We start from the raw sequence: 26,923 nt of genomic DNA on the forward strand, positions 1-26,923 counted from the left end.
CCATGCTTACTACCTGGGCAATAAGTATTTAACTTTTGGAGAGAATGGTGATGAAATTGTGCTGACTGACCCTGTAGATCAGGAAGAAAAGACCTTCACAGCTACATTGGGACTTTGTGAGTGATTTTCAGGAAGAATCCAAATTGTGCATTAGTTGAATCTGCTGACAGACAGGCTTATGGAGAAATATTGAACTGGACCAGTGTGCACAGACAGAACAATGATCCAAGAGGTGAGATTGTTAACTACAACAAAGCCAAGTATAAGAATACAATCAAACGCCTTTTGGATGATAGCAGAGATGGTGGTCAAAGACATTCTGGGAGACAAGTGACTGGGAGAGGATCTATTGCCCCAAGGCGTGATTTTAGTAAGGAGAAAAGTCAGAAGATCTATAGAGGAAGAGGTGTTCTGTCAGCTATCAAGGGAGCTGCTGGTACAATAGTTAATAAGGCAATCGACATTCTACCAGTTGAACTTCATATCCCTGGCTATCAATACTGTGGACCAGGAACAAAAACTTCAGAAGCGATTAGCACAAGGTGATCCAGGAATCAACAAACTTGATCAGGCTTGCAAGGAGCATGATATTGCCTATTCCAAGAGTGGTGATACAGCAAGCAGAGCAGTAGCAGACAGCATCTTGGCAGAGAGAGCCTGGGACAGAGTGAGATCTGATGATGCGGGGGTGTTGGAATAAGCTGCAGCACTAGCAGTCACCAACATTATGAAGGCTAAGGCAAAATTGGGGGAGGTATGAAAAGATCACTGAAGGAAGTCAGCGGTGGTTGAGAAGGGGAAGAAACAAAAGATCAACCATCGAAGAAAAAATCAATGAAAGGAGGTCGAGGTCTTTACTTGAGACATCAGAAACCAAGGTTGGTACAGGTCTTTACTTGAGACAGCAGAGATCAAAGGTCGGTAAAGGTCTTTACTTGAGAAGCAGAGAACAGCAACACCATAGACATTTATTGAGGTACAATCAAAATCATAATGCTGTACAAATATGGATATATATTGGATACATAGCAGATTAGATTCATTGTGCTGGAATCATCTGTGGAGAATAGACATTTTGTCGATCAACTGTGTATCTAGAACAATAGAAAAGATGGTACTCCTATTCTCCAAAGTGGGCCGACTATGGTGAGACAAATTTACCATCAATCTCCCCATTTGATCTGAAAATGGTTGAGGATCATGTAGAAGATGAGGAAGAGAAAACTGATATGGAGGAGGACAATGAGGTAGAGGTGGAAGAGGAAGAGGAGGAGGAGGAGGAGAAGAGGAGGAGGAGGAGGAAGAGGAATATGTAGTGGTGAGAAATACTACTACACCTATACTTTGACTCGAAGGAGCATCAATTCCTGAAGGAAAGAGGTTGTGAGGTGATTCAACATCAATGACAGGGTATTGTCTCTAACTGAAACAGTGTTCTAGAGGTATCACTGAATATCATCCGAAGACTATCAGACAACATAAAGACTTGCCAAGGACTAGTGCTGGAAAAGGAGTCTACTACCTGGGACATCACCTGCTTGACATGGACCAAGGAGAAACATCATGGAACATCACTTTTCTGCACACTTATATGATAAACAACTTGGATTTTGGAACAGAGATATACCTGCTTGTAGTAAACTTTTCAATGAAATGGAGGTGAATTGATCAATAAATAGCTAATTGTATTCCAAACTGTTTACTTATTACCTACCATCTCCTTAGATATAGTTTAGCTATAAGTATATTCTGAGTGCCACTGACTGCGCTCAGAATGCTCATGCTCAGCCGGCGGGACAATTGCCAGCCGCAGCAGGTCGACTGTTGGTGGCAGTCGGACGACCGGTGAGGCGACCGGTGGCCGGGCAACCGGTGGCGGCCGGACGACGGCGGTGGCCGCCGGCGGCAGCCGGGCGACGGTGGTGGGGGGCGACGGCGGCGGGCCGGGCAACTGGTGGCGATAGTGGGGCGACTGGTGGCGATAGTGGGGCGACTGGCGGCGATGGTGGGATGACTGGTGATGATAGTGGTATGACTGGTGACGATAGTGGGACAACTGTGGCGATAGTGGGGCGACTGGCGGCGATGGTGGGATGACTGGTGACAATAGTGGTACAATGGTGGCGATAGTGGGACGACTGGCAGCGATAGTGGGGCGACTGCGGCGATAGTGGGGCGACTGGCGGCGATGGTGGGATGACTGGTGACGATAGTGGTATGACTGGTGGTGTTAGTGGGATGACTGGCGGCGATAGTGGGGCGACGGCGGCGATAGGGGATGACTGCGCGATAGTGGGGACAATGTGACGATGTGGGGCGACTGTGGGGCGACCGACGGGGGATTGGTGGCGGCGGGCGACCGGCGGCGGCCGGGCGATCGGTGGCGGCCGGACGACTGGCAGCGGATGACTGGCAGTGGTGGCCAGTATACCCTTACATACAAAAAATATGATTTTCATAAATGTTTTATATAAAAATATAACAAGGGTACTAGTGATTTTCATAGAGCTAATTAAACAATCAAGTAACACTTGAAAAATACTTTTTTGGATAATTTCTGTTATTCAGGGAGTGTACAAGAATCTTATGTATCCTATCAATGATGATTCTAGTTTCAGTTTCGAATAACTTGGAGGCGATAATACACCTGCTTTTACATCAGTTCATCTATTTGATTACCCATTAGTAGTGTGAAATTAGATATTTGGTTGAATGATCAATGTTCAAATTGAAGTTATTTCAGCATTAGAAAGGCTGTTGATTTTGTTCCATTCTAATTGAATATTTTGCGTTGGTATTACAGTAATTACATGATTTAAATGAATCAATTAACTATATTAGTCCTAGATATATAGTTTTGAAACTTAGTAACAATAATTTTTAGTACAGTAAACTAATTAACTGAATATCAGCTCTGGAAACTTTATTTATTTTAAGCTCTTACATTGCCCCCTGTGGGTTGGGGGAGCTTTGAGTCGAACATCGTACTCAATAATGTGTTGAAAACCGGAATTCACCCACAGTATCCCTGCTTGTCGTAGGAGGCGACTAAAAGGGACCCAAAGGCAACTCCAGAAGTTGCCTTGCCTTCAAACCCACGGAATCTGTCCCATCAGGTCAGTTTCGGAGGGGCAAAAAGAAAAACCCAAGAGACCAGAGATGGGTGAAACTCCAGGCACAAATGTGGGTCAAGAGGCTGAGTCGAGGGTGGCGGGGCGCCGGGCGCCCTAGAGGCAGTTTGGCGTCCCCTCTCTCAGCGAAAGGACCTACAAAAAGACCAGGAGTGGAAATCACGTAGGTCACGAGTTAGTGAATGGAGAGGCCAAAACTCACCACTGTTCAAAGAAGGGCGGCCATTCAGGCAAAACGTCTTGGGAGAGGTGAGGCTTTTGACCTTGCGAAGTTTCGGAGGGGCAAAAAGAAAAAAACCCAAGAGACCAGAGATGGGTTAAACTCCAGGCACAAATGTGGGTCCAGAGGCTGAGTTAAGGGTGGCCGGGGCGCCCTAGAGGCAACTTGGCCACCCCTTCTTCAGCGGAAGTACCTTCAAAGAAGGCCAGGAGTGGATCTCACGTAGGTCACGAGGACTAATCAGTCTGAAGAGACTGCCAAGCATATCACACTGGATTGCGACAAGCAACCAGGTGATGAATGAGATTTTAATATAGGGAAAAACTCCTGGTTCTTGTAAAGGACACAGGTATTGGTTTGCCTAACTAACATACTACTTGGGAACACAATAAGCTTCGGTTGACGTGTGGGGTTCTTTAAACCTTTGGATTCTTGAATCCGTCCCTTTAAAAACAATAATAAAAGCTCTTACATTTATTCAATCATCCATTTTAAAATGTATTTTGTCTTGCTCTGGAAACGCAGTGTTGAATATCATTGCTTCATTGATTCAAGGTAGTTCTTTCACATTTTATTTTTTTTTTTTTATTTCAGTGTCGTTTGAATGTGCGTTCAGTGAACGACTTTGAGTGGCTGAAGCAGTGCAGATTCTATTTCAAAGAAGACTTGGATAAGACATGGATCTCAATCACTGACGTCACTTTCACTTATCAGAATGAATACCTGGGCTGCACTGAGAGACTGGTCATCACTCCTCTCACTGACAGGTACGAACAGAAGATATAACAATTCAATGGTGTTTTAGTTGTTTAGATGCTGGTTAAAGGACGCTAAAAGAAAAACTTCATCTCGAAAGCTACTCTATTTTTCAGATTTCTTCAGTAATTATACTCAATCAACAGATAATAATTATAGAATAATTGTAATTTAAGTGAATAATTTATCATTATGTTTGTATAAAAAATTGAAAAAATAATATAAATCTTATATAGGGTGTTTACGAACTCCCTACCAATACTCTATCTAGGACTCTAGGACATTGTTCCTGGGTAACAAACATATTATCTAAATATCAGCAAATTTAAATTGTCCGGAAGTCTTCAGTTACTCAAACAGCGGCCATTTTGCTTTTTTCACTCATTTTTTTTCTAAATAATGGTCGAACATTCGAAATTGAAACTTTGCTCAATCATTTATAACAACTAGACAAAGCTAAAAAAAATATGATGATTTTTCAAATTCATAAAACAAAATGGCGGCAATTCAAAATGTTGTTTCTCAAATAACTCAGAAACCGTTGGTTTTACAAAATTTTTACAGGAATAACTTCTTTTAGTATATTTAATTACCTATTGATTGGTACCTGACTTCTTAAGATTGGACCAATATTAACTGAGATATGGCAGCATAAGTGATAGGTGACCAATGAAAGTTTGTTACAGTGCAAACCAAGGCATACTGATAGAGTCGCCTTAATGATGCAACAATCTCTATTTGCATTGTATGTTAATAGTAAGTGATCTTAGGTCATTTCAAACAATAAAATAATGTTACATAACCCTCTAAAGGTGGGTCACCAACCACTAAAGCTTCCATATCTTAGATAATATTGGTCCAATCTTAAAAATCCAGGTACCAATCGATAGGCAATCAAATTTACTAAAAAAAGTTATTCTTGTAAAGTTTCTGTAAAACCATCGGTTTCTGAGTTATTTAAAAAACAAAATTTTAAATGACCGTCATCTTGTTTTATAAATTTGAAAAAATATCATAATTTTTTTGTAGCTTTGTCTATTTGTTATAATGATTGTGCAATTTCGTATGTTTCACCATTATTTAGAAAAAAATAAGTGAAAAAAGCAAAACGGCCGCTGTGTGAGTAACTGAAGACTTTCGGACAATTTAAATTTGATATTTAGATATGTTTGTTACCCAGGAACAAAGCCCTAGAGTATTGGTAGGCAGTTCGTAAACACACTGTATATAATACGTCTATATAGATCTATATATACTATATAGGCCTAATCTTATAAATATTATAACAATAGTTTTGAGCAGTAGGAAACTTACTATTTTTTTCCCTTTTAACGTAATCGTTTCAACACTGTTGAAGCTGTTCATTACTGAAACTTTATTAAATACACTCAAATTTATTGCTGCGTTTCACGGTTCGAGTAAGTGATGTTTCGATGTTTCACACCAAAGCTGGGCCGGGCCGAGCCGAGCCGAGCGGAATCCACGTGCGCGCTAACTATGCAGGATTTAGTCGGGAGCATTCAAATCAACGCCGGGCTGAGCCGAGTGGTGCTGGGCCGAGCCGAGCGGTGCTGGGCCGAGCCGAGCGGATTTGTGCAGTTGGCTTGACAAACAACTCGAGCGTTTTCGGCCAAGCGGATTCTGCCTTCTTTCAGTTTAGTTTGATCTTCCCACGTAGTGAGTTCTCGCTACAAGGCTAGAAAACCTACTGAGTGAATCGGCTTCAGTGCGAACGCAGGCAGAATCCGCTCGGCCGATCCGCCTCGGCTGATTCCGCTCGGTCGGCCCGGCCCGGCCCAGCTTTGGTGTTAAATCCGCCCAAGTCTGCACTAAAACACCCAAAATATCCCGACTGTACAAAAAGTATTAGATGTAGAATTTTACTCTTAATATTGAACTATCAACTCAAATAATTATCAAGTCACTGTACTAAAAGATTCAAAAATATTATTTGTTTAAAATACCTAATTTGGTGAATTACCTGCAAAAAATCTTAAAAATGTATTTTTCAATATGGGTTGTAAAAACGTTGAGTTGAACTTTCCAGCTAAATAATGTCAAGCCTATAGATGAAAAATTATCGAGGCTAATCATTATTGAACGATAAATACAAAGTTAAATGATGTGAACCACCCCGAATTAGATTAAAAGTATCTGTCAGGTATCTATCTCTAGTTCAAACCTCAACATTCTCTTGGTGTAATGGAGTGTTCCTGAAGAATGTGATTGTTTTGTGACAGATGCTACATAACCCTGGCACAAGCACTGGCGATGAGTATGGGAGGCTCCCCTTGTGGGCCTGCGGGAACCGGCAAGACTGAGACCGTGAAGGACATGGGCAAAACTCTGGCCAAGTATGTGGTCGTATTCAACTGCTCCGATCAGATGGACTACAGGGGTCTTGGCAGAATTTACAAAGGTGATATAACCAGTCTTTATAAGTATCATTCGTATTCTTGTCATATTTTCCAGTTTGCATGAGACAACCAAAGTTTACCTAGTTTAGCAATATTATTATGTGCTGAGAGGAGTAGTCCGTCAGACTCAGATTTTGTTGTTAGGGACTGTATATGTCAGTCACTGACAAACGTGAGAGAAGTTAAATATCTAGGTGTTTTAATATATCAAAATCTGAAGTGGAATGCACATATTGATGATATGTGTAAAAAAATGAAATATATTGTTCATAAATTCTACAGATTGAGCAGTGTTGGAGATTTAAAGTTATTGATGATGGTCTATTCAGCTTATGCCCAATCCATATTTCAGTATGGTATAAGGGTTTGGGGGGGGGTGCCTTAGATACTCATTTAATAAAATAGGTGTGATTCAGAGTCACATACTAAAAGCTGCTCTCCAAAGGCCGAGATGATATCCCAGTCACTTACTTTATGAATAATTTCCGATTCTGACAGTGAGACAACTCTATATAGAAAAAAAATAATACTTTATATCAATAGATCCAAAAATACTTTCACTCCATACTTTCCAGCTTACGATTTCAGATCGCCATCAAATTACCGTGTTTCCAGGACAGACCTAATAGTATGCCGTAGACAGTTCCCCTATGTAGTAAATAAATTGATTAACCTGTTACCCGAAAATTTAATTTTAGATAGCATCACTAAATCAAGTACAAAAAAAAATTGATTGGATTAAGTCAACAAATCTTTTTCACCTAATTCACAACACAATTTGATTTTTTCCTCTAGTATTGCCATCAAACTTTCATACAGTATATATATATATTTGTGTTTTCCCCACTTTCACCTTGATTGAATTGTATAGTTATAATATTATAGTTAAGCTTACCTTGTTGAATCAAAGTTTTTCTATTGGAAGTAATAGTATCGTTTCTGTTTTGGTACTCGTCACCGGCACTCAAACTATAGTTTTGCTGGTTTCGCCGAATTAGTATATTATTATGTTAAAAAAATTATACCTCTTATTCTAAAATATTATTTTTTGTAATCTGTATTCATTTGTGAATATTTTTTGTAAGGCAATAAAATTTGATTCGATTTGATATTATGTAACATTCATTCTTATACATGCCCTGCTGTAGGCTACTTTCCGTGCTTCATCACTTCAACCAGTTTTATAAATACAGGATTTTCCACCGCACTGTGACTGTGGTGATATACAATCAGATGACCACCTATTAAAGTTTTGTCTCGTTCCAGAATGTACAAGACATGACCTTTTCATCTTTAATGACAAAGCTGTTAAAACAGAGTATTATTACTCAAATATTGGCATTAGAATCACCTGACAAGAACGAACGAACGAAGCTGTAGAAGCCGAATACCAAATATTGAAAGTGTAATTTGCAACAAAAAATGATTAGTAAAATTTTCTTATATCGACCTGTTTTCAATATTATAAAAATTTCTCGAAATTTTTAAAAACGTCAATAAATAGAAAACTATCAGTCAAAATCTAATTCCAAATATATGGTTGGAAAGAGGAAGAAATTTTGAATAATATTCATAATTTGTTCCTCTGTTTAACGATTTTGAAATTTTCATGAATGCTAGAAGTTGAAAAAATTAAATTCGTTGAACTCAAAGCCAAATTTCAAACAGTTTGATGCACATAAAAAGTTCAAAAACGTCAAACAAAGGAACCAATTTTATGAATTCTGTTGAAAATCTCTTCATCTTCCAAATCTTATTCTTAGTGATATCGACTATTAGTTTTTTAATTATTAACGTTTTTTTTTCAAAAATATAGAAAGATGGAAAACTAAGGTCGATATAAGAAAATTTACTTGACATTTTCTGTTGAAAATGTAATGTAGAAACGATGGTCTTCGGCTGTTACACCTTTCGTGGAACACTCTGTATATTTTCAAATGTCCAATCACTATAATCAGTTGTAGTTTTTTCTTCAAATAATTGATGTGTTGAATGCAAGTTTGTTGGTTTGGTTTGGTTTGCAGGCCTAGCGCAGTCAGGCTCGTGGGGCTGCTTCGACGAGTTCAATCGCATAGAGCTGCCCGTGCTGTCAGTAGCCGCCCAACAGGTGGCTGTCGTCCAGGCTGCCAAGAAGGAGAAGAAGAAGCAGTTCGTCTTCACCGACGGTGACGTCATCGATATGTGTCCCGAGTTTGGCATATTCATCACCATGGTAAAACTTATTTTTGTGCTGTCAACATAGAGGATATACCGTAGTACCGTATCAGTGACGTAAATATTCAATTATTAAATTATCTATCACATTTGAAGTTATAATGATATTCAAATTACTGTATAATAAGTATTTCAAATATCAAATGAAAGTTATATATAAAGATAAAGAGATAAAGATAAAGACATCCGATCACTACGGCTGCTCGAGTAGAACTGACTCGACACACTTTAAAATAAAACTAACAAGTTTTACTACTGAAAACATTGACCAAAGAACTAAATATCAAAAAGAAATTTGAAAAATTTAAAAATATCATTCTTCAATTTGTGTCCCTTTTTGAAGATTTTAAAAAATTTCATTTTTCAAATTCCCTTCTGCAAATTCAGTTCTTCGGTCAATATTTGCAGTAGCAGAAGTCCTTAGTTCTATTTATATAGCTTTCATTGGATATTTGCAATAATTATTATACATTAATAATACTGCAGCAGTTGATTAACTGCAATTTCCAATAAAATCTTTCATCTTTGATTTTCCAATTCGTGAACAGAAACTCTTACATTCTCAAGTGATAGTAGGTTGATAAATTGTAAACCTTTATAGATATATCGTAAAATTTATTGTTCTATAATGAAATAAAAAACACAATATTTATTTCTAGATAAATATTAATATGTTGTCTCTTCCACTGTGTTTTATGTTAGTAAATAAATATTGATATGTTGTCTCTTCTACTTTGTTTTATGTAAGTAGAAGAGACATAATTTGTGTTTTCGTAACAATACTCCCCAAATCCATCGGTATTTTTTTATTCTACTATCACTAAGATGATCTAATTGAAAGGGATTTTTTTTCTATTATTGAGGTCCTGAAAATAGGAAACTATCCAATAGTACAGAGATTACTTCCTCCAAAACATTTTTCATCAGGACAGATTTGATAACTCATTTTATGGAAAGAACGAACAGATTGCACACTTTTAATTTCCATTTTCCCCACTTTTTCTATTCAAGCATTCTTGACTAATTTTTATTTATGATTGACAGAATCCAGGATATGCTGGGCGTAAAGAGCTACCCGAAAATTTGAAGATTCAGTTCCGCACAGTGGCTATGATGGTACCTGACAGGCAGATTATTATAAGAGTAAAGTTGGCTAGCTGCGGTTTCCTGGAGAATATCACTCTTGCAAGAAAGTTCTACACTCTGTATAAACTCTGTGAGGAACAGCTAACAAAACAGGTACTGTAAAGTTAGTTCACACTTCAATGCAAATTATAATTATGGAAAAGTGCAAAATAAAACTATAAACACTTACTATTTTCAAAGTTGAACATCATCCAAATTTATATATTGCAGAACTCATGTTAGCATTGTGCTTTGCTAACAAAACATGTATTAAAATCCTATAGCCTACATCTTTGATAGTTTTGATGAGATCATATATAATATATGTTAATCGTAAGAAGGAGCTCTTCTGTGTAGATAGAGAAACAACTTATGTTATTACAATGCTTTCGATTGAATAATGTTCTATTTCATAGGTGCATTACGATTTTGGTCTGCGAAACATATTGTCTGTGTTGAGAACACTGGGTGCAGCAAAGCGTGTCAATTCGAAAGATTCTGAAAGTACTATTGTGATGAGAGTTCTCAGGGACATGAATCTCTCCAAGCTGATTGGTGAGAACAAGATTCAAATAATACTCAAATAGCCTTCAAGGCTACAACATTTACCAATATTCGCTTAATATTAACACTTCTTATAAATTTTGGCCTTGAAAATATCTACATCGCTGTAGCAGTATTAGTGAAGTTATGGTATTACCATGAGATATAAAAGTATCAGAAGTTCAGTTACCAAAGATTATAAGCAAACCATCTGATTACATTGTTCATTCAGTGGCTTGATGTGAAAGAACTTAGTACAATAAGCACGTATTCATACAAGCCAGTGACTTTCTTCAACTGTAAATTTCTTTATTGAGCGAATTTCCTGTTCCACAAGAATAGTACATAAATATATTTATAAGTCAATTTATAAATTCAGATCATTGCTGGCAATTAATTGTACGAAGAGTGAGCAACACAGATAATCTTCTAATATATTGATTGTTTTATTTACCATTCATTCAAGTGATGTTTATTATTCCATAGTCGGCAACTCGAATATAGTTTGTAAGACTACGAGCTTTACATTCATTCGAATGTTATTATTGCAAAACTCATACTTTTATAAAAAAAATGAATTTTGACTGTGTATTTTTACAGACGAGGATGAGCCTCTGTTTATATCTTTGGTTGCTGATCTATTCCCGAACCAAGTGCTGGAGAAGACATCCTACCCACAACTGGAGTCAGCTATTCTTGGCCAAGTAGAGGAGGCTGGACTCATTTATCATCCGCCGTGGGTTCTCAAACTTATACAAGTAATTGATTTTTTCACAAATTAAACCACCTTTTATGGTATCTATATCTTATTTTTATCCTTTTATACGGCTTTTATTTATTTTGTGTTCTTTCAAATTGATGATGAGTGTATGTAACAAACTTTCACTTCTTATTTTTAATAGTGGGTATAATTGTGCTAGGTGATGAGTAATCTTTCTTTATTAATCTATATTACTTATTACTTTTTCATATTCAACATTCGACTGAATTGATTGTTACATTTTTCACAGTTATATGAAACCCAAAGAGTTCGCCATGGTATAATGACACTGGGACCGGCAGGTGCTGGCAAAACCGCATGCATTCACACACTGATGAAAGCACTCACAGTCTGTGGTGAGCCTCACAGGTTGGTCATTTTCAATAAAAAGTTTATTTTAATTTATTTTGTAATTTACTTTGTTCCACTTACGCACTTACAATAAGTGATTTAATTTGAAATATGTCCTAATATTGTATTCAATTGTATTTTGATATTAGTAGGATGAATCCATTTTCATCATAAGATTTTCGGCTTTTCAGAGAAATGAGAATGAATCCGAAAGCGATCACAGCCGCTCAAATGTTTGGGAGATTGGATGTAGCTACTAATGATTGGACTGATGGAATATTCGCCGCTCTCTGGAGGAAAACGTTCAAGATAAAGAAAGGTCAACTTGAATTCAATATCCAATTTTTTACTTTCAATCAAATCTCAATTATTCCCACTCTTCTATCAAGATATCTCTAACTTAACTTAGTGATATCAACTGAATGAATAATATACTCTTGTTTGAATTGGCCTATAATAGTTTCTGGCAATTAATTGTACGAAGATGTGAGCAACACAGATAATCTTCTAATATATTGATTGTTTTCTGACTTAATAAACCAATGAATCCTTTCATTTCGCTTTATGTGTATTATATTCTTACATCCTCCTAACTCCTTAGTGGGAGAGGGGGCTCTTATTGCCTTAACTTTACCGAAAACACATGTAATTGTTATAACACGAAATAAGGACAAAAATATCTAGATAATATACATACTAGAATTAGTTTACTAGTACCCTTCATTTTCTAAAGATGCTGTCCGTTTTGGCCATTCATGCCATTATCAAGTTTCTAAAATAAATAATAATGAATTGATGTACAGGGTTGTGCAGAGGAAAAGCATGTTTTTCGAACAGCCAGTACTCGTCAACGGGAGAGGGTATTGCCCTGGAACGAATGTTGGCAGACGACCCATACTATACCATTTCAGTTGCTATGAGCGTTGGAACATACAACATCGTGTGTTCACTGTTGAGCGGTTTTTTTAGAAACGATGAATCTGTAGTCACAGTGCAACGCTTTTCCGTCAATATTTTAGAGTTGGGCGTCAAGGTGTAATGCCCGATCGAAATACTGTAATCCGATGGGCTGCAGCGTTCAGGATGAAAAAGAAACCACCTGGTCTTTCCCGTTCAGTTCGTACTCCTGAAAGTGTATCTATAATATGATGGTTGCAGGCGACCACGTGTGGCTTGTGCTGGATGGGCCAGTGGACAGCATCTGGATTGAGAACCTGAACTCAGTGCTGGACGACAACAAGACCCTGACACTGGCCAACGGCGATCGGCTCAGCATGGCGCCCACCTGCAAGATCATATTCGAGCCGCACAACATCGACAACGCCTCTCCCGCCACTGTCTCTCGAAATGGAATGGTCAGCAAAATATCATCCACTTTTCCCGAATAAAGTTTATTTCCAATTCCATTTTTCAAGACATTTTAAATGTTTTCTTAGATTTCAAATGTTTTATTTTTTCTCAAATAAACTTTATTTTCAATTGCATTTTTCAAGACATTTCAAATGTTTCCTTATATAGCTTTGATATCCATGTGATTGCTTGTAGATATTAAAAGTTGATCTTAAGATCGATGAAGATGAAGATCTTTATTAAGGACTTATAAACACCCTGCTCTAAAATATCTATCCTCTACTCAATAGTTATTTGTATATCTAGAGTGAAAAGTGCTGTTTTTTCTCCCTGAGGGAAAATTTTGAAGCCCGAGGCGAAGCCGAGGGCAACAATTTTCCTGAGGGAGAGAAAACATTTTTCACTCGTTATATACACAACATTTTTCCTCCACCTACATTTTTATAAAAACTGCAAATAAAATAATTCTTAAAAACGTACGTGACCAAACAATGTGTTACAACATAATCTAAAAAGTAAACAGAAACAGCTGGCTTGTAATCACAGTTCTCCGCCCACAGCGCTATCTGTCGGCAAAAGTTGTAACAACAATGGCCGCCACAACTACAGCTATGATGAAGTTCCCGTTTCAAATTTGGTTAGTTAATAAGGAATATTCGTTAGCTGGTATTTTGAATAGCATGGAATATAAAAAAATATTTATACATTTTTTTAGTATAGTTACATGAAGTTTGTAATAATTTTAGCATACAATCATATATTTCATATGTTGATAAAATCTGGTTGAGTTATTGAATTTAGTTGGCTCAATGACTGACTACTCTATTTGCTTCCTCATCTGAGCTAAGACCTTCTTACCTATTACAATGAAAGTTTTTAAAATAGAGATGCTTCCCATTTTATTTAAATGGAGTCACTTTTCCTCCCTAGGGAGTTTTTCTGTTTTTTACTACCGAGAGCGAAAAGTGACACTTTAGTATTATGTTTCAGGGAGTAAAGTAAGCACTTTAGACAGTAGGTGGAGGAAAAAGGTATTTTAATGCCTCAATAAAGATCTTTACTCTATTATATGAAGGAAACATCAGTTTAAAATTATTGTTGTCTATGAAAGTTATTTACATATTTTGCTTGATTGGTTGGAAATAATTCTGTGAGTAATTAGTAGCCTACTGTGTTGTTTACATTAATCAGAAGTTTACATTTAACAGTAGCTGTTAAGATTGATTGAGACTCGAGTGTCGAAAATGAATAAGTTCAAGCTGTTCAATTTTTTCCCTAAATTTGAACTGAATTCCATCTTACTACTGCAAATAGGTGATAAAAAAGCATGAAATCTCACAAAAATTAATAATAGTACCACATTAGAAAAAAGTCAAATCTGAAGATGTATTATTTACCCATTTCCAGATTCTATCTCTCAATCATTCTTCAGCCTACATCAAGTATACGGACAGTGTAACTATATTCACAGTATTATTATTTTGACAATAAGTTATTATATTACTCAACGTTGTTAGTTTATTATTCTACCTTCTACATATAACCTATATCATGTTTTACATTTTGCGTTTTTACTCGTTTATTTTTATTCTATTGTATATATGGAAATAGTACTCATTGCGTATGATACAATATTATTAGTAGGATGAGTTGTTCGGTTAAATTAAGCATTCCTCATGCGTGATTTCGACTATAGTAAACAAAATATTTGAAAGCACAGAGACAGGTTTCACCTACTTGGATGATTGATTAGATAAAGACCCGGACACTTTTTAAATCTAATGGACTATTAATAATTTATAGGTTTAATTGCTCCATTAGAAATTTTCAATAAGGGCCGGATTTAGCTAAGTTCTAGACTTTGAACAGCTGGAGTCAGAAAATTGGCTTTCCGAAACGAGGCGTAGTCGTAGTCCACGTTTAAATTAAATTTCGAAAAACTAGAAAATTGAGCACAAAATAAAAAATAAAGAGAAAATAGTGTAAAGTTTCAGCTATTTTGAATTATTTAGGAATGTTACATTTCGTCAAGGAAAAACGTTTGAAATTATAGAAATTAGAAAATTAATATTATCATAAAAACTACGACTACGCCCCGTTTCGGAAAGCCAATTCTCTGACTCCAGCTGTTTAAAGTCTAGAACTTAGCTAAATCCCGAGCTTGGAAACCGTCCTTAGATGTCCTAGAAACCGGGTCTCAGTAGCTTGACTTCTATAATTCAAATAAGCAACTACTCCACATCTTTGGTATATGATCAGGAAAATTCAAGCGACTTGCATACTGATAGAAACATCACCTCAATTGTGAATTGATCATATTCTCTTTTTTTCCTGTAATCTTCGTAACTTTTCAGGTTTATATGAGCTCTTCGGGCCTGGACTGGAAGCCAGTACTGGATGCTTGGCTGAAGACACGCACCGCCAAGGAGGTGGGGGTGTTCCAGCAGCTGTTTGATGAGTCATTCGCAGTCATGTACTCGTGGGGCACGCAGAATCTCAACCTCACAATGAAAGTTCTTCAGTGCAATATTGTGCAACAGGTAATTGAACATTCAGCAATCTATCATGTGGACTCAAGTAAAGAGAACCCAGTGTAAAACTACAGGGTGGCGCAGATGGATCGGGTAATTTTAGAATACTTGTCAAAATGTAAATTTCTAAAATATTGGATTGAATTAGAGTGAAAAACATCTATTCACAATGGAAGTTTATTAACTGAGACTTAGTCAAGTTCGTTTTTGAAAATTACATCCATTAAATGCCCTCCTTCTTGAGCGATGCATTCTTGGAGTCGGTCCTTAACTTTCCGCATTGCCCGTATAAGAAGATCACCAGAAATTGATGTGATTTTGTTGTTAATTGCTGCCTTTAACTCTTGAATAGTCCAGGGTTTGTTCATGTTGACCCTTGCTTTGAAATAGTCCGGTGAGTGAACGTCAAATACTGTGAGGTCCGGTGAGCGAGGGGACCATTGCAAATCTCCATTACGCTACAGGAAATCAGAGCGCGTACAGCTTGCATTGATAACCTAGTCACATATTGTCCATGTTGTAAGTGGTAATCATAAACATTCCTGATGATGTGCTTGAGCGGGCAATGCGGAACGGTAAAACATCATTCCTCTATTTGGCCATCAACAATCTAAAGTTTTTGCAGTTAAGAAATCAACTAAAATTTATTTTAGACCGATTTCATAAATGTACTAGGAATTGGAAAGACATTTTTCGCTGCATCATCATTGTAGATACTGTTTTATCAATTTTAGATACAGAAAGCCACTACTTGGGATCAATAAAATAATGATAGGCAGATGGCCACATACAAAAACAATTGTAAGTAGATTGAGTCAAATATCTTGGGATAATTACAACATGATAAAACGTTAGAGAAATACAAAATTTAAATGAGATTAGGTCAATGACATTAATGACCATTGAAGTCTGACAATAATCGAAAAGGTAATATTAATGATACCTGAATTGCGAATATAAATTGAGTGCTATAATGAAAAGTTATTGCTGCAAAGTTCAATCTTAATGATTTACAAAAGGAATAATAATAATAAATGACAATGATTTACAAAAAGGAATAATAAATGACAATAAGCTGTAAATAGTGCTCAACAAGTAGAATACATAAAATATGCGGCATAGGCCTTCAGTGATTTGAATGTCAAGATAGACATCGACAACAATTAATAGGCGTCACTGGCCTTAGAAAATCACTTGTAAAGCCAAGGGTAGCTGTCAAATCCAATGAAATAGTTGCTACTATTGAATACAATTATATAGGCGTCAGTGGCCTCAGAAAATCACTTGTAAAGCCAAGGGCAGCTGTTAAATACAATGAATTAATAGGCGTCGGTGGCCTTAGTGAATCACTTGTAAAGCCAAGGGTAGCTGTCAAATCCAATGAATTAATAGGCGTCGGTGGCCTTAGTGAATTGAATGTCAAGAAAGACATCAATAGAACGATAAGTAGGCGTCAGTGGCCTTAGAAAATCACTTGTAAAGCCAAGGGTAGCTGTCAAATCCAATGAATTAATAGGCGTCGGTGGCCTTAGTGAATTGAATGTCAAGATAGACATTAATAAAACAATTATGATACATACGTAAATGAAAATTGAATAGAACGATTTACGTAACCTGAATAAAATTTTGAAGAGGAGATGCAGCCAGGCAGACAGGCAATGACTCCGCAATACCCACAGGAACAGGACATCAGCAAGCGATGATGTGATCTGGCCATGCGATGACAAGCATGGAAGCGTCCATCACAGCAGGCAAATCCCCCAGTGGAAATGAGAACAGGAGCAAGTAGAATTCCAAACGAATAATCTGACCTTCAAGTTGTTGAATTTTTTGAATGATTTCCAAACGGTAGAGATGATGAACTTGAAAGTTTGAGTTTCAAGAGGTGAAGCCAATCGTTAGAAGAATGGCAATTGAAGCCCACACGAGGTTGTGAACTTAACAAAGTTTATCAGCGTAAATATGCAAAGCAATCGATGAATAATTGAATCACAATTGAAGAATAGAATAAATGAATTAATTTGCAGAAGTAATTCACACTTTAAAAACGTTCCGTAGATCAAATAAATAGCGATAAACGCCCACACGAGGTTGCAATTTTTGACAAAGTTTATCAGAGTAATATGCGAAGCAATCAATGAATAATTGAATCACAATTGAAGAATAGAATAAATGAATTAATTTGCAGAAGTAATTCACACTTTAAAAACATTCCGTAGATCAAATAAATAGCGATAAACGCCCACACGAGGTTGCAATTTTTGACAAAGTTTATCAGAGTAATATGCGAAGCAATCGATGAATAATTGAATCACAATTGAAGAATAGAACAAACGAATTAATTCGAAGAATAATTCACTTTTAAAAACGTTTCGTAGGTCCGATGAATATGGATAAAAGGTTTAGACCGAAAGCGTAAATGCGCTCTCAACTAAGAACCATTGCAAAAGACAAGAAGACAGCAAAATGCTCGTTGAAAGAAGGAAGATGCCGGATGTGTTAGAAACGTAAGCAACACGTTTACAAACATATGGTGAAAAAGTAGCAAATATCTAGAAAGTAAGATGCCTAAAGACAAAATAAATTCCAAAAAATCGAATAGTACAAATATTAAAATTGAAACGACAAAATAACATGACTAAAAGTATAGAAAACCAACTTGATTCAAGCAGTGCCGAAGAACCGTGATGTGACGTCACTGGTCAGCGCAGACGGACAAAATGACGACATGATGTCTACGTAGTAGCGGAACGAGTAACAAGTGGAACCGTTCCAATAAATGCTTTGTCAGATTTTACAGACTCAATGATAGGATTATTGGTTATCACTTATCCAATGCTCCTATTTCAGATGCTTTACATGCTGCAAGGCCTGGTTCCCACTGAAATAGAAGTGGAGGAGCCTGAGCCTAAGGCCCCTGAAGTTGAAGAAGGAGATGACAAAGAGCCCAAAGAAGTGAAAGAAGTAGTTGTCAAGTTAGTACATAATATATTCATTTCAATTCATTGTTTATTGTATTATATTCTAGTGAATGTATGTATTTTAGCATAAACTATTATCATATTGTTAGATACTCAAGAATGCAAGCTTTCTGAAGATGTTACATTATGTTGTTTTCCATCACGAACTGCTTATTATTAAATCACTTTTTTCTATTAGAAAAAACGACTAGCAGTCAGATTTTTTACAATAGATGAATTAATCACTCACTGTGACAACGAGATCTTTCGGTTGATGGCAACCAAGAAGATGGCGGACCTGGCGAATGATCTCGTTGTCACAGTGAGTGATTAATTCATTTATTAAAAAAATCTGACTGCTAGTCGTTTTTTCTAATAGCAAAAAGTGATGATATATTATTTGTTTATATTACATGAGACTATGAAATTCAAGCAAGTTATTTTTCCAACAACTAATTTATTCATTAGGTTTCTTATTATCCAGACATTCATATAATAATATCATATCCAAACTGTAAAAAATGAAAGATCATTCAAAAAATCAAAACAAATAGATTTATATTATCCCTTACTGTTTCATCAATTTCCATCTATAGTATAGTTTAGTATGTTTTCCATATAAAAAATATATGTTCAATAATGGGTTAAATAAATAACAGCCATAAAGTATTCAAAACTCAAAATAATTCTATGTTATTTATTATTTTTCATGTATATACATTAATTTATAAAAGTTTACAACCAATTTATATAATCGACAGTTGACTGTCTATCGAGCTTTTTGGTACCGTACGTTATTATTTTCCAATTCGTATTTATCATCCATATTCCAACATTTATATTGATTGAAACCTTGGTTATTAATTAGACTGTTTCAAGTTCTCAACTCACTCAATGAATTTTGATCGTGATAGACGACTTTTGAAGCCGTGATAACACTTTTAACACTTATTTTCTACTGGAAAAGAATTGTTTGAAAAAAATTATTAGATAATGAAAAAATTGTTGATGGATTGTCAAAAACATCCAATATTCTCTTGATCATTTTTTGATAATGAATCTAAACATGAACTCAGAAACTTGACATGCATTCATAAAATATGGAAAGGCATGGGTACATTGATGTCATCTGTTACTATCATTTCAATAAAATGAAATTTAAGAAATAATTATTATTCAACGAAAATCCTAATTAAATGCTGTAAATCACCCCGAAGGCTTCTGCTACTGCAAATATTGACAACAGGGTTAACAGCTAGATGTAAACTTGAGAAATTTTAATATCTTTGTAAGAAATTGAATATCCAATTATTTGTATTTAGTTCAATAAATCTAAACTGTATTTCCTCGTGCAAGTGTGTTGGCATGTCCATTTTTGATGGCTCATGTCGAATTACTGTTACAGACGCAAGATGGTACCAATCGTGTAAGTAATTATCAATGTTGGTAACAAGGTATGACACTGTAAGCGAATGACTAGGCGAATGTGTAATTGTCTTTCAACTTCTACTTGTAAATGTCTAATAGTTGTTAGTAATTGTTTTCCAATTTTGACTGTTATTGTGTAATTGTCCAGGTGTAATTTGTGACGTCACTTGGCTTTTCACCACTTACTAGCCGACCTCAACTCAAAATAAAACCAAAAAACATATATGTTTTGTACAAGAATATAAATTTTTAGATTTTTGCATACTTTTTTCTAAAATTTAAGCATTACCGTCCTTGAATCCATGATCTCTTATTATTACATAACATGATCCGCAGAAAATACAATATTCAAGTTGTCTAAAGTACTTCCAGATGTCAATTTATTTGGATTCGTCTCATTGATGAAGTATTGTGTATAATCATCATTATAAACAGCGTTTCAATAATCACAGTGTTATTTCGCTTCTAAAGGCGTTCAAGTCATTGCTTTGTATTTCACAACATCAACCTTCCAGTTCTTGTATTTGAATACATTCTTTTAAGTTTTACAGAGATATAAAATTCCAATTAAAATTGGAAAAGTCTGTTACTCACTGGAAAACTTATACTCTTCACTCTCTTGTCAGAGTAATCTCCATTTCCATCCTTATTAGATATTTTTTATTCTCTAGTGTTAATCAATGTAATTGAAAGTCTCCAAAGAACTCCTAATTCAGAACTATGACTGAACATTTTTCTAAATAGAGCCTTTATTTGTTTACAAATCATGGTAATTATATCAATGTTATGTGAATGTGATGATGTTCCATTGCCTGTTTTTGTACACTTCATGATAAGCAATGAAACAAAAAAATGCATCATGTTTCGCATGTTTCTATTGTGACATTTTTAATTCCATATTTACATCTTATGTATTTCATTATTCATTTCCCAAACTTCTTACACTTGAAATTGTAAACGTAGGCCTGTTAATAATTCAATATTTTGATGTTTAGTAAATCTGTCATCACAGTAGTAGCATATCCCGCCACTTTTTCATGCCGATAAACTGTTGTAACTGAAGTTTTGAATTTTCAATTAGTATTTTCTAGTTTTTCAATAATATTTTTGTAATTTTTTCAATTAAGAAATAGTTTTTTGTGTGTTATCAACTCAATTCTTAGAATGTGTAATGCATCGTGTTCTGTATTTGGTAGCCTGTATTTATCAACAAGTACAATATCATGAAATTCAAATCTTAATTTTTTTCTGAATTGTTGAAAAAGTCATCTTTGAATCTCAATAATTGTGGCTGTTAGTCAAATAAAATCATACTTGTTAGACCTCAATAATTCATACCATATTCAAAAAATTATTTTCACTTGGTTCTTTATTTTTTAATTATGTCTGTTTGGCAATAGTACGATAACACTGCTCTCACATATTCTACAAACTTTATTATTTTCATAATAATTACACATTTTTACAAGAACTTCCACAAATAATAAATTATCATTGAGAACAAGATGTTTAAAATATATTGGTTTTTAATTATTTGAGTAATTATTTTATATCAAGATATTTGCCCCATGCAATTACAGTATATATGGTGTGTTAATTTTTCTCAATGCACATAAAAATCTAGTAATAATTCGAACTATATTGCAGATTAAGCGCCGAACACTTGAAACGGCTCTATGTGTTCTCTCTGATTTGGGGAATGGGTGCATTTTTGGATAATGCCGATCGAGCCAAGTTCGACACTTTCTTGAGAGAAAAGCTAGTGCATTTGGATCTGCCTAAATCACATGTCAGGCCTGGAGCAACTGTATTCGACTTTGTAGTCGGCAAAGAAGGTAATGAAAACAACACGCTCTTCCAATCATAGTAATTCAATTCCAAATTTTATTTCGAATTCACGTAATGTGTTTCCCACTATCGTATGTGGGATGTGGGAGCCACTATTTTCCTTCTGTGGCACCACTAACGCAGCGCATACGGCATGCATTGGCAGGCATGGCAGTGGCACTGATACTTCCACATGGCGTTGCGAGCTGTGGTAGCGATTATTCTCCTTGCATTCACCACCCTTCTCATCTGAAAACGCACTAATAAGCGTTTACTCGAATGCAGTGTGAAAGTCTCTCTCGTATGTTCTGTGGTATGTCGGTGTCACTTCCCACATGCGATAGTGGTTCGTCTGCAACCGGCCTTGAATTATATTTCAGGTTATCAAGTTATGAATGATTTTCATTCCTCCTACTTCAGCCCCAAAGAGTTGCATGAAGCCTCGATTGGAGCTTTCATTATTATGTTCATCTCAAAATTGTATTATAACACTTGAAGAATCGATGTGTCGCATTTTATTAATCTTATATTATTGCTTCGTATAATAAATTGTATAGTATGATGAATTGCATAATCTATCTTCATTACAATAGCATGCTTTATGTTCTAAAGACTGATATATGGTTTTTTTAGTTTTTTGAGAAAATGAATCTACTTATAAGGTTGATCATATAACAAGACTGTAATTATTTTTATAAATCTGTATACGAACAGGTTTTGGCATAATCATCACTGGCCTGTATCAAGCATACTTGAATTAACGAACATATCAATAGTTTGTTGATAACGAACGAACGAATGAAAGAATTAAAAAATAAATAGTATTTATGATTAGATAATAATAAGCTGGTAAAGACGAATAAATAAATGAATAGGCCTATCTTGTTCGATATTAAAGATGATTCAGGACAAATGAATAATAGAATGTTGTGATACAGTATGGACCTCATTCTTTGAAGTATTATAAATATTCAAGATTGTTTATACTAATTCCATCTAATAATGATTTACCACATCTATATCTTCTAATAGTTTTTTTGCTGTCCAGGTAAATGGGAGCTATGGGACTCCATGCTATCACACTACACCTATCCAGAAAACTCCACACCAGATTACAGCAGCATACTGGTGCCGATAATAGATAATGTGCGCATTGATTATCTGATCAACTGTATAGCCAAGCAGGTTAGTCAATTTCGTTGCAATGTGTTAATTCTTGAGTTACAAACTATTGTGAATACTGTTGCAGTTTCTTGGTATGTACTCGTATGATGCTTCAAGCTGTTCCAAGCCAGTTACGAAATGTATTGTTTGAAAACTATGCTCAGCAGTATAACTGTAATGGATAGGCATCTGAAACTGGAAATTTTTAATGGCTCTAGGCTACAGCAATCAGTTAATTTACTCTTGAAAATGTACTTTAACCTTCCAGAAAGTAAATTTTTAACTTTTCTGTAGACTACTGAACAAGTAGGATGAGGACAAGGCTAGGAGAAGTAGGATATTTCTATAATTATCTGAATAGAAATGAAAATTATCTTTCATTGTCATTTCGCTTCGAGTATCGATATATCTAATGAAATCGATTCAACTGCTATTGCCATTTTTTACAATTTAAAGAAGAAGAAACTTATACACAAAGAATAAAAAATATTTTTTGGTAGTATAAAAATAATGGGCCTTCCTTAAAAACGAGCTTGATCTCTGAAAATGAACGTAAAAGATATTCCATCAAAATTAAATAAAATATACACTACTTGATGCTCAGAACCAAACATGTTCTATTGTTGTGCAGGGTAAAGCAGTGATATTGATTGGAGAAGGAGGATCTGCGAAGACTGTCATGATGAAAGCCTACATGAAGAAGTCGAGTCCAGAGGTCCATTTGAGTCGGTCGTTCAACTTCTCTTCAGCTACCAGTCCTTATCAATTTCAGGTATGTTGTTATTATCAGGTTGTCTATTGTAATTACATCATATGAAATTCAATTTCATAGAAATAATAGTACATTACTTGAATTATATGAAAAAAATAGTGCTTATATTTTATAAATGCTCATCTTCATCTACATTTTTCACAGAAAACAATTGAAAGCTACGTTGAAAAGCGAATGGGTAATATGTTCGGTCCATCTGGTGGAAGGAAGATGACTGTGTTCATTGATGATATCAACTTGCCAGAAATAAATGAATGGGGCGACCAGGTGACCAACGAAATAGTACGGCAAACTATGGACATGAAAGGCTTCTACAGCCTTGAAAAACCTGGAGAGTTCATCACCATCGTTGATGTGCAGTTTGTTGCGGCAATGAATCAACCAGGTTTGTCATTCCTTCTTAGTTTACAGCATTTTTTTAATTTCAGCATCCAATATATCTTTATTAATTTCTCAAAAATTCTTCAAGACCCGCAATTCTTGACGATTTTTAAGAACGAACTCAAGTCTATTAGTATCATTGTTCGTTTTTCAAAATATGCTAAAATAGCCTAATATTCAATAAATCTTAATGACAGGGTAAGACGATCAATGAATTGGAAAATAATTATCGAAAACAATACTTGTAATTGATATGTACTTATTTAAAAGTACGGTAGCTGCGCTCTTTTTTCTCTTCCTTCGTAAAATAATCGATCTTCATTGATATTAATCATTCATCATTAATCTTCTAACCTCCTCAAGTTTAACGTTTTGTCATGTTGTGAAGGTGGATATTGTGTTAGATATCCATATTGAATTAAAAGGATTTGAAACTGTCAAAACCACCAATTTATTAGAACACTTTGAGAAACCATTTCTCGTTATTACACCATTATTAATTTCTAGTAAACTGCTTCCAGTTTGTCCAAGAATCAACCTTCTTTAATTCTCACTCGAGTTAGATAATCCACTTCAAAAATATCCCTTCGAATTTCGTGAAGGTTTTCCAACAGAAATAATATTATATTGTTGAAATATCTCAGAATCCGTTAAGCCTACCTGACATATGTATCGAATTTTACTCCGTTCTTGTTTCTAAATTAATTTTCTCAATCACAGGTGGAGGTCGAAATGATATACCATCGCGTCTGAAGAGGCAGTTCTGTATATTCAACTGTCCTCTACCCTCGGATGCATCAATCGATAAGATATTCTCTGTTATTGGAGAAGGTCACTACAATGTGAAAAGAGGCTTCACTGCGGAAGTGCGCAGTCTCATCAAACAGCTCATACCTCTCACTCGTCTTTTGTGGCAGAGAACAAGGGTTAGTTGATGATTCACTTTTTCAATATGCACTCAACGTTGTTGAGTATTTTAAAGCTTCTTACATGAAAGCTCCATTCTCTATTAATTATCTACATGATAATATGGTAATCATGATTATGGTTATTTAAATGTATTGCCAATTCTGTCAATAACAGATTAAAGCAATAAAACATAGGAAATCGAATGAGTATGATCAGTAATTGATTAGAACAAAAAACAGTGAGTGATTTTTAACAAAAAATGCAACTTCAAACGAATTTATGCACTACCTCCGTAAACGGAGGTAGTGATTTATTTCAATTTACATATTATTTGGAAGTGTAATTTTCATCATAACTCTTCAAAGTACATACTGTAGATACACCATTTTTTAATTAATAAAAAAATAATTCCATAGTACCCTTTTGTTTTTAAACCATTTTTATGTTAAACACAACAACCCGTTTCGGCATTTCTAATCCATTTTCAAACTTTCAGGAAACATCAACCAGTTTCGGCATTCCCAATCAAATGTTTGGAAATGCCGAAACTAGCTGTTGTTGTGTTTTATATAAAAACGTTTTAAAAACAAAAAAGTACTAAGAAATTATTTTTGATCAATTAACAAATCAGGTAGACCTATTGAAATATTAGCCCTATTGAATATTATAGTAGGCAATATTTTTCATTCACCATGGACTACTTCTTCGTTTATCAAGATTTATGGATTACAAATTATTCATCTCATTGGAGTTCTAAAATCTGTTTGTGATTTCACAGATAAAACTGCTGCCAACTCCAGCCAAATTTCATTACGTATTCAGTTTACGAGATTTGTCTCGCATTTGGCAAGGCATGGTTGGTACACTTAGCACTGTCATTGATAGTGAGGATGTTCTTATGGTGCTGTGGAAACATGAGTGCACCAGAGTCTTCTCTGATAGGTAAACAACAGTAAATTCCCCTTCAAATTCTTACTCCACTAGTGTTTATTGTTGATTTATTAATGAAATGTATTCATGATTTAATAATAAACAAAATAAATTGAAATTCCTATTAAAATGCAGGAATCCAGACCTAAAATAAATAATGAATCAGAAAAATAGTTACATTAGTAAAAACAATGGTCAATGGATGTTATGCTCATCCCACTTTCAACTGCACGATTCACTAGCTTATAAAACTTTTTTATTGTTCCAATTAATTATCAAGTTATTGTTGGCCTATACTTTATCAAACTTTGGTTCCAATAAAAGTAGCTTAAGAGTTGTTAATTTAAATTTCCACTCTTCCGTATTATTTTATTTATTAATTCACACAAAGAACACAATTCATTAAAATGATTCATAAAAATTAATTAAATTCATTTAATGTCTAATATTGTTTATTTCGTCTTCATTCAATTGTGATTGCAGGTTCACTTTGAAGTCTGACAAAGAATGGTTTGATGGAGCGTTATTAGAACTTGTTGAAGAGAAACTGGGACCTCAATACAAAGAAAAGTCTCTTCCAGATCCTGTATTTGTGGATTTTATGAGGTAATTTATCCTTCAATATTTTTACAAATTCTATCATCTAATTTGAAGTTCATTGATTATAAAAATGAGGAATCAGTTTCGAATTTATGTAAGCGGTTCAGTTCTGACGTATTTATTGACAAATTGTGTAAACAGTTCTATTATGAAATGATTCAAATAGTTTTTATTGATATTGTGTATGCTAGAGATGCGCCAGAGCCGACTGGCGAGGAGGGAGAGGACACAGACATGGAGCTGCCCAAGGTGTACGAGCCTGTCTCCAACTATGACGAGCTGAGGGAGCGCCTCGACATGTTCCTCGCTCAGTTCAATGAAATGGTGCGTGGAGCTGGCATGGACCTTGTCTTCTTCCCTGACGCCATGATGCATTTGGTCAAGGTAATATTCTATCTACTCCATTAATCAAATAATGTAGGAGATTTTGATTTTTATGAGATTTTTGGTTTTTGAGTTTTATCTTTGACTATAGAAACCTTTCTATAGTCAAAGGTTTTATGCGAGAAACCAAAAAATGGTACCTTTAAACCACCCCCACCCCCTTATCACAG

At 35.3% G+C, this 26,923-nt stretch overlaps 1 protein-coding gene across 1 annotated transcript in view; it reads left to right on the plus strand.

Annotated features, from left to right (window-relative positions):
- Positions 1-26,923, plus strand: part of LOC111047566 (dynein heavy chain 5, axonemal) — a 145,677-nt gene that overhangs the window by 67,819 nt on the left and 50,935 nt on the right. Inside the window, exons 35-52 of the mRNA XM_039431399.1 lie at positions 6,348-6,526; positions 8,549-8,736; positions 9,783-9,977; positions 10,280-10,418; positions 11,007-11,164; positions 11,417-11,535; positions 11,709-11,836; positions 12,676-12,872; positions 15,222-15,407; positions 18,249-18,373; positions 21,434-21,621; positions 22,662-22,798; positions 23,409-23,549; positions 23,694-23,934; positions 24,651-24,856; positions 25,618-25,781; positions 26,253-26,375; positions 26,561-26,753. Coding sequence (XP_039287333.1) covers positions 6,348-6,526; positions 8,549-8,736; positions 9,783-9,977; positions 10,280-10,418; positions 11,007-11,164; positions 11,417-11,535; positions 11,709-11,836; positions 12,676-12,872; positions 15,222-15,407; positions 18,249-18,373; positions 21,434-21,621; positions 22,662-22,798; positions 23,409-23,549; positions 23,694-23,934; positions 24,651-24,856; positions 25,618-25,781; positions 26,253-26,375; positions 26,561-26,753 — 3,007 coding nt within the window. The remainder of the gene's footprint in view (positions 1-6,347; positions 6,527-8,548; positions 8,737-9,782; positions 9,978-10,279; positions 10,419-11,006; positions 11,165-11,416; positions 11,536-11,708; positions 11,837-12,675; positions 12,873-15,221; positions 15,408-18,248; positions 18,374-21,433; positions 21,622-22,661; positions 22,799-23,408; positions 23,550-23,693; positions 23,935-24,650; positions 24,857-25,617; positions 25,782-26,252; positions 26,376-26,560; positions 26,754-26,923) is intronic.

The sequence above is a fragment of the Nilaparvata lugens genome, chromosome 6 (genome assembly GCF_014356525.2).
Source record: "Nilaparvata lugens isolate BPH chromosome 6, ASM1435652v1, whole genome shotgun sequence".
Lineage (NCBI taxonomy): Eukaryota > Metazoa > Arthropoda > Insecta > Hemiptera > Delphacidae > Nilaparvata > Nilaparvata lugens.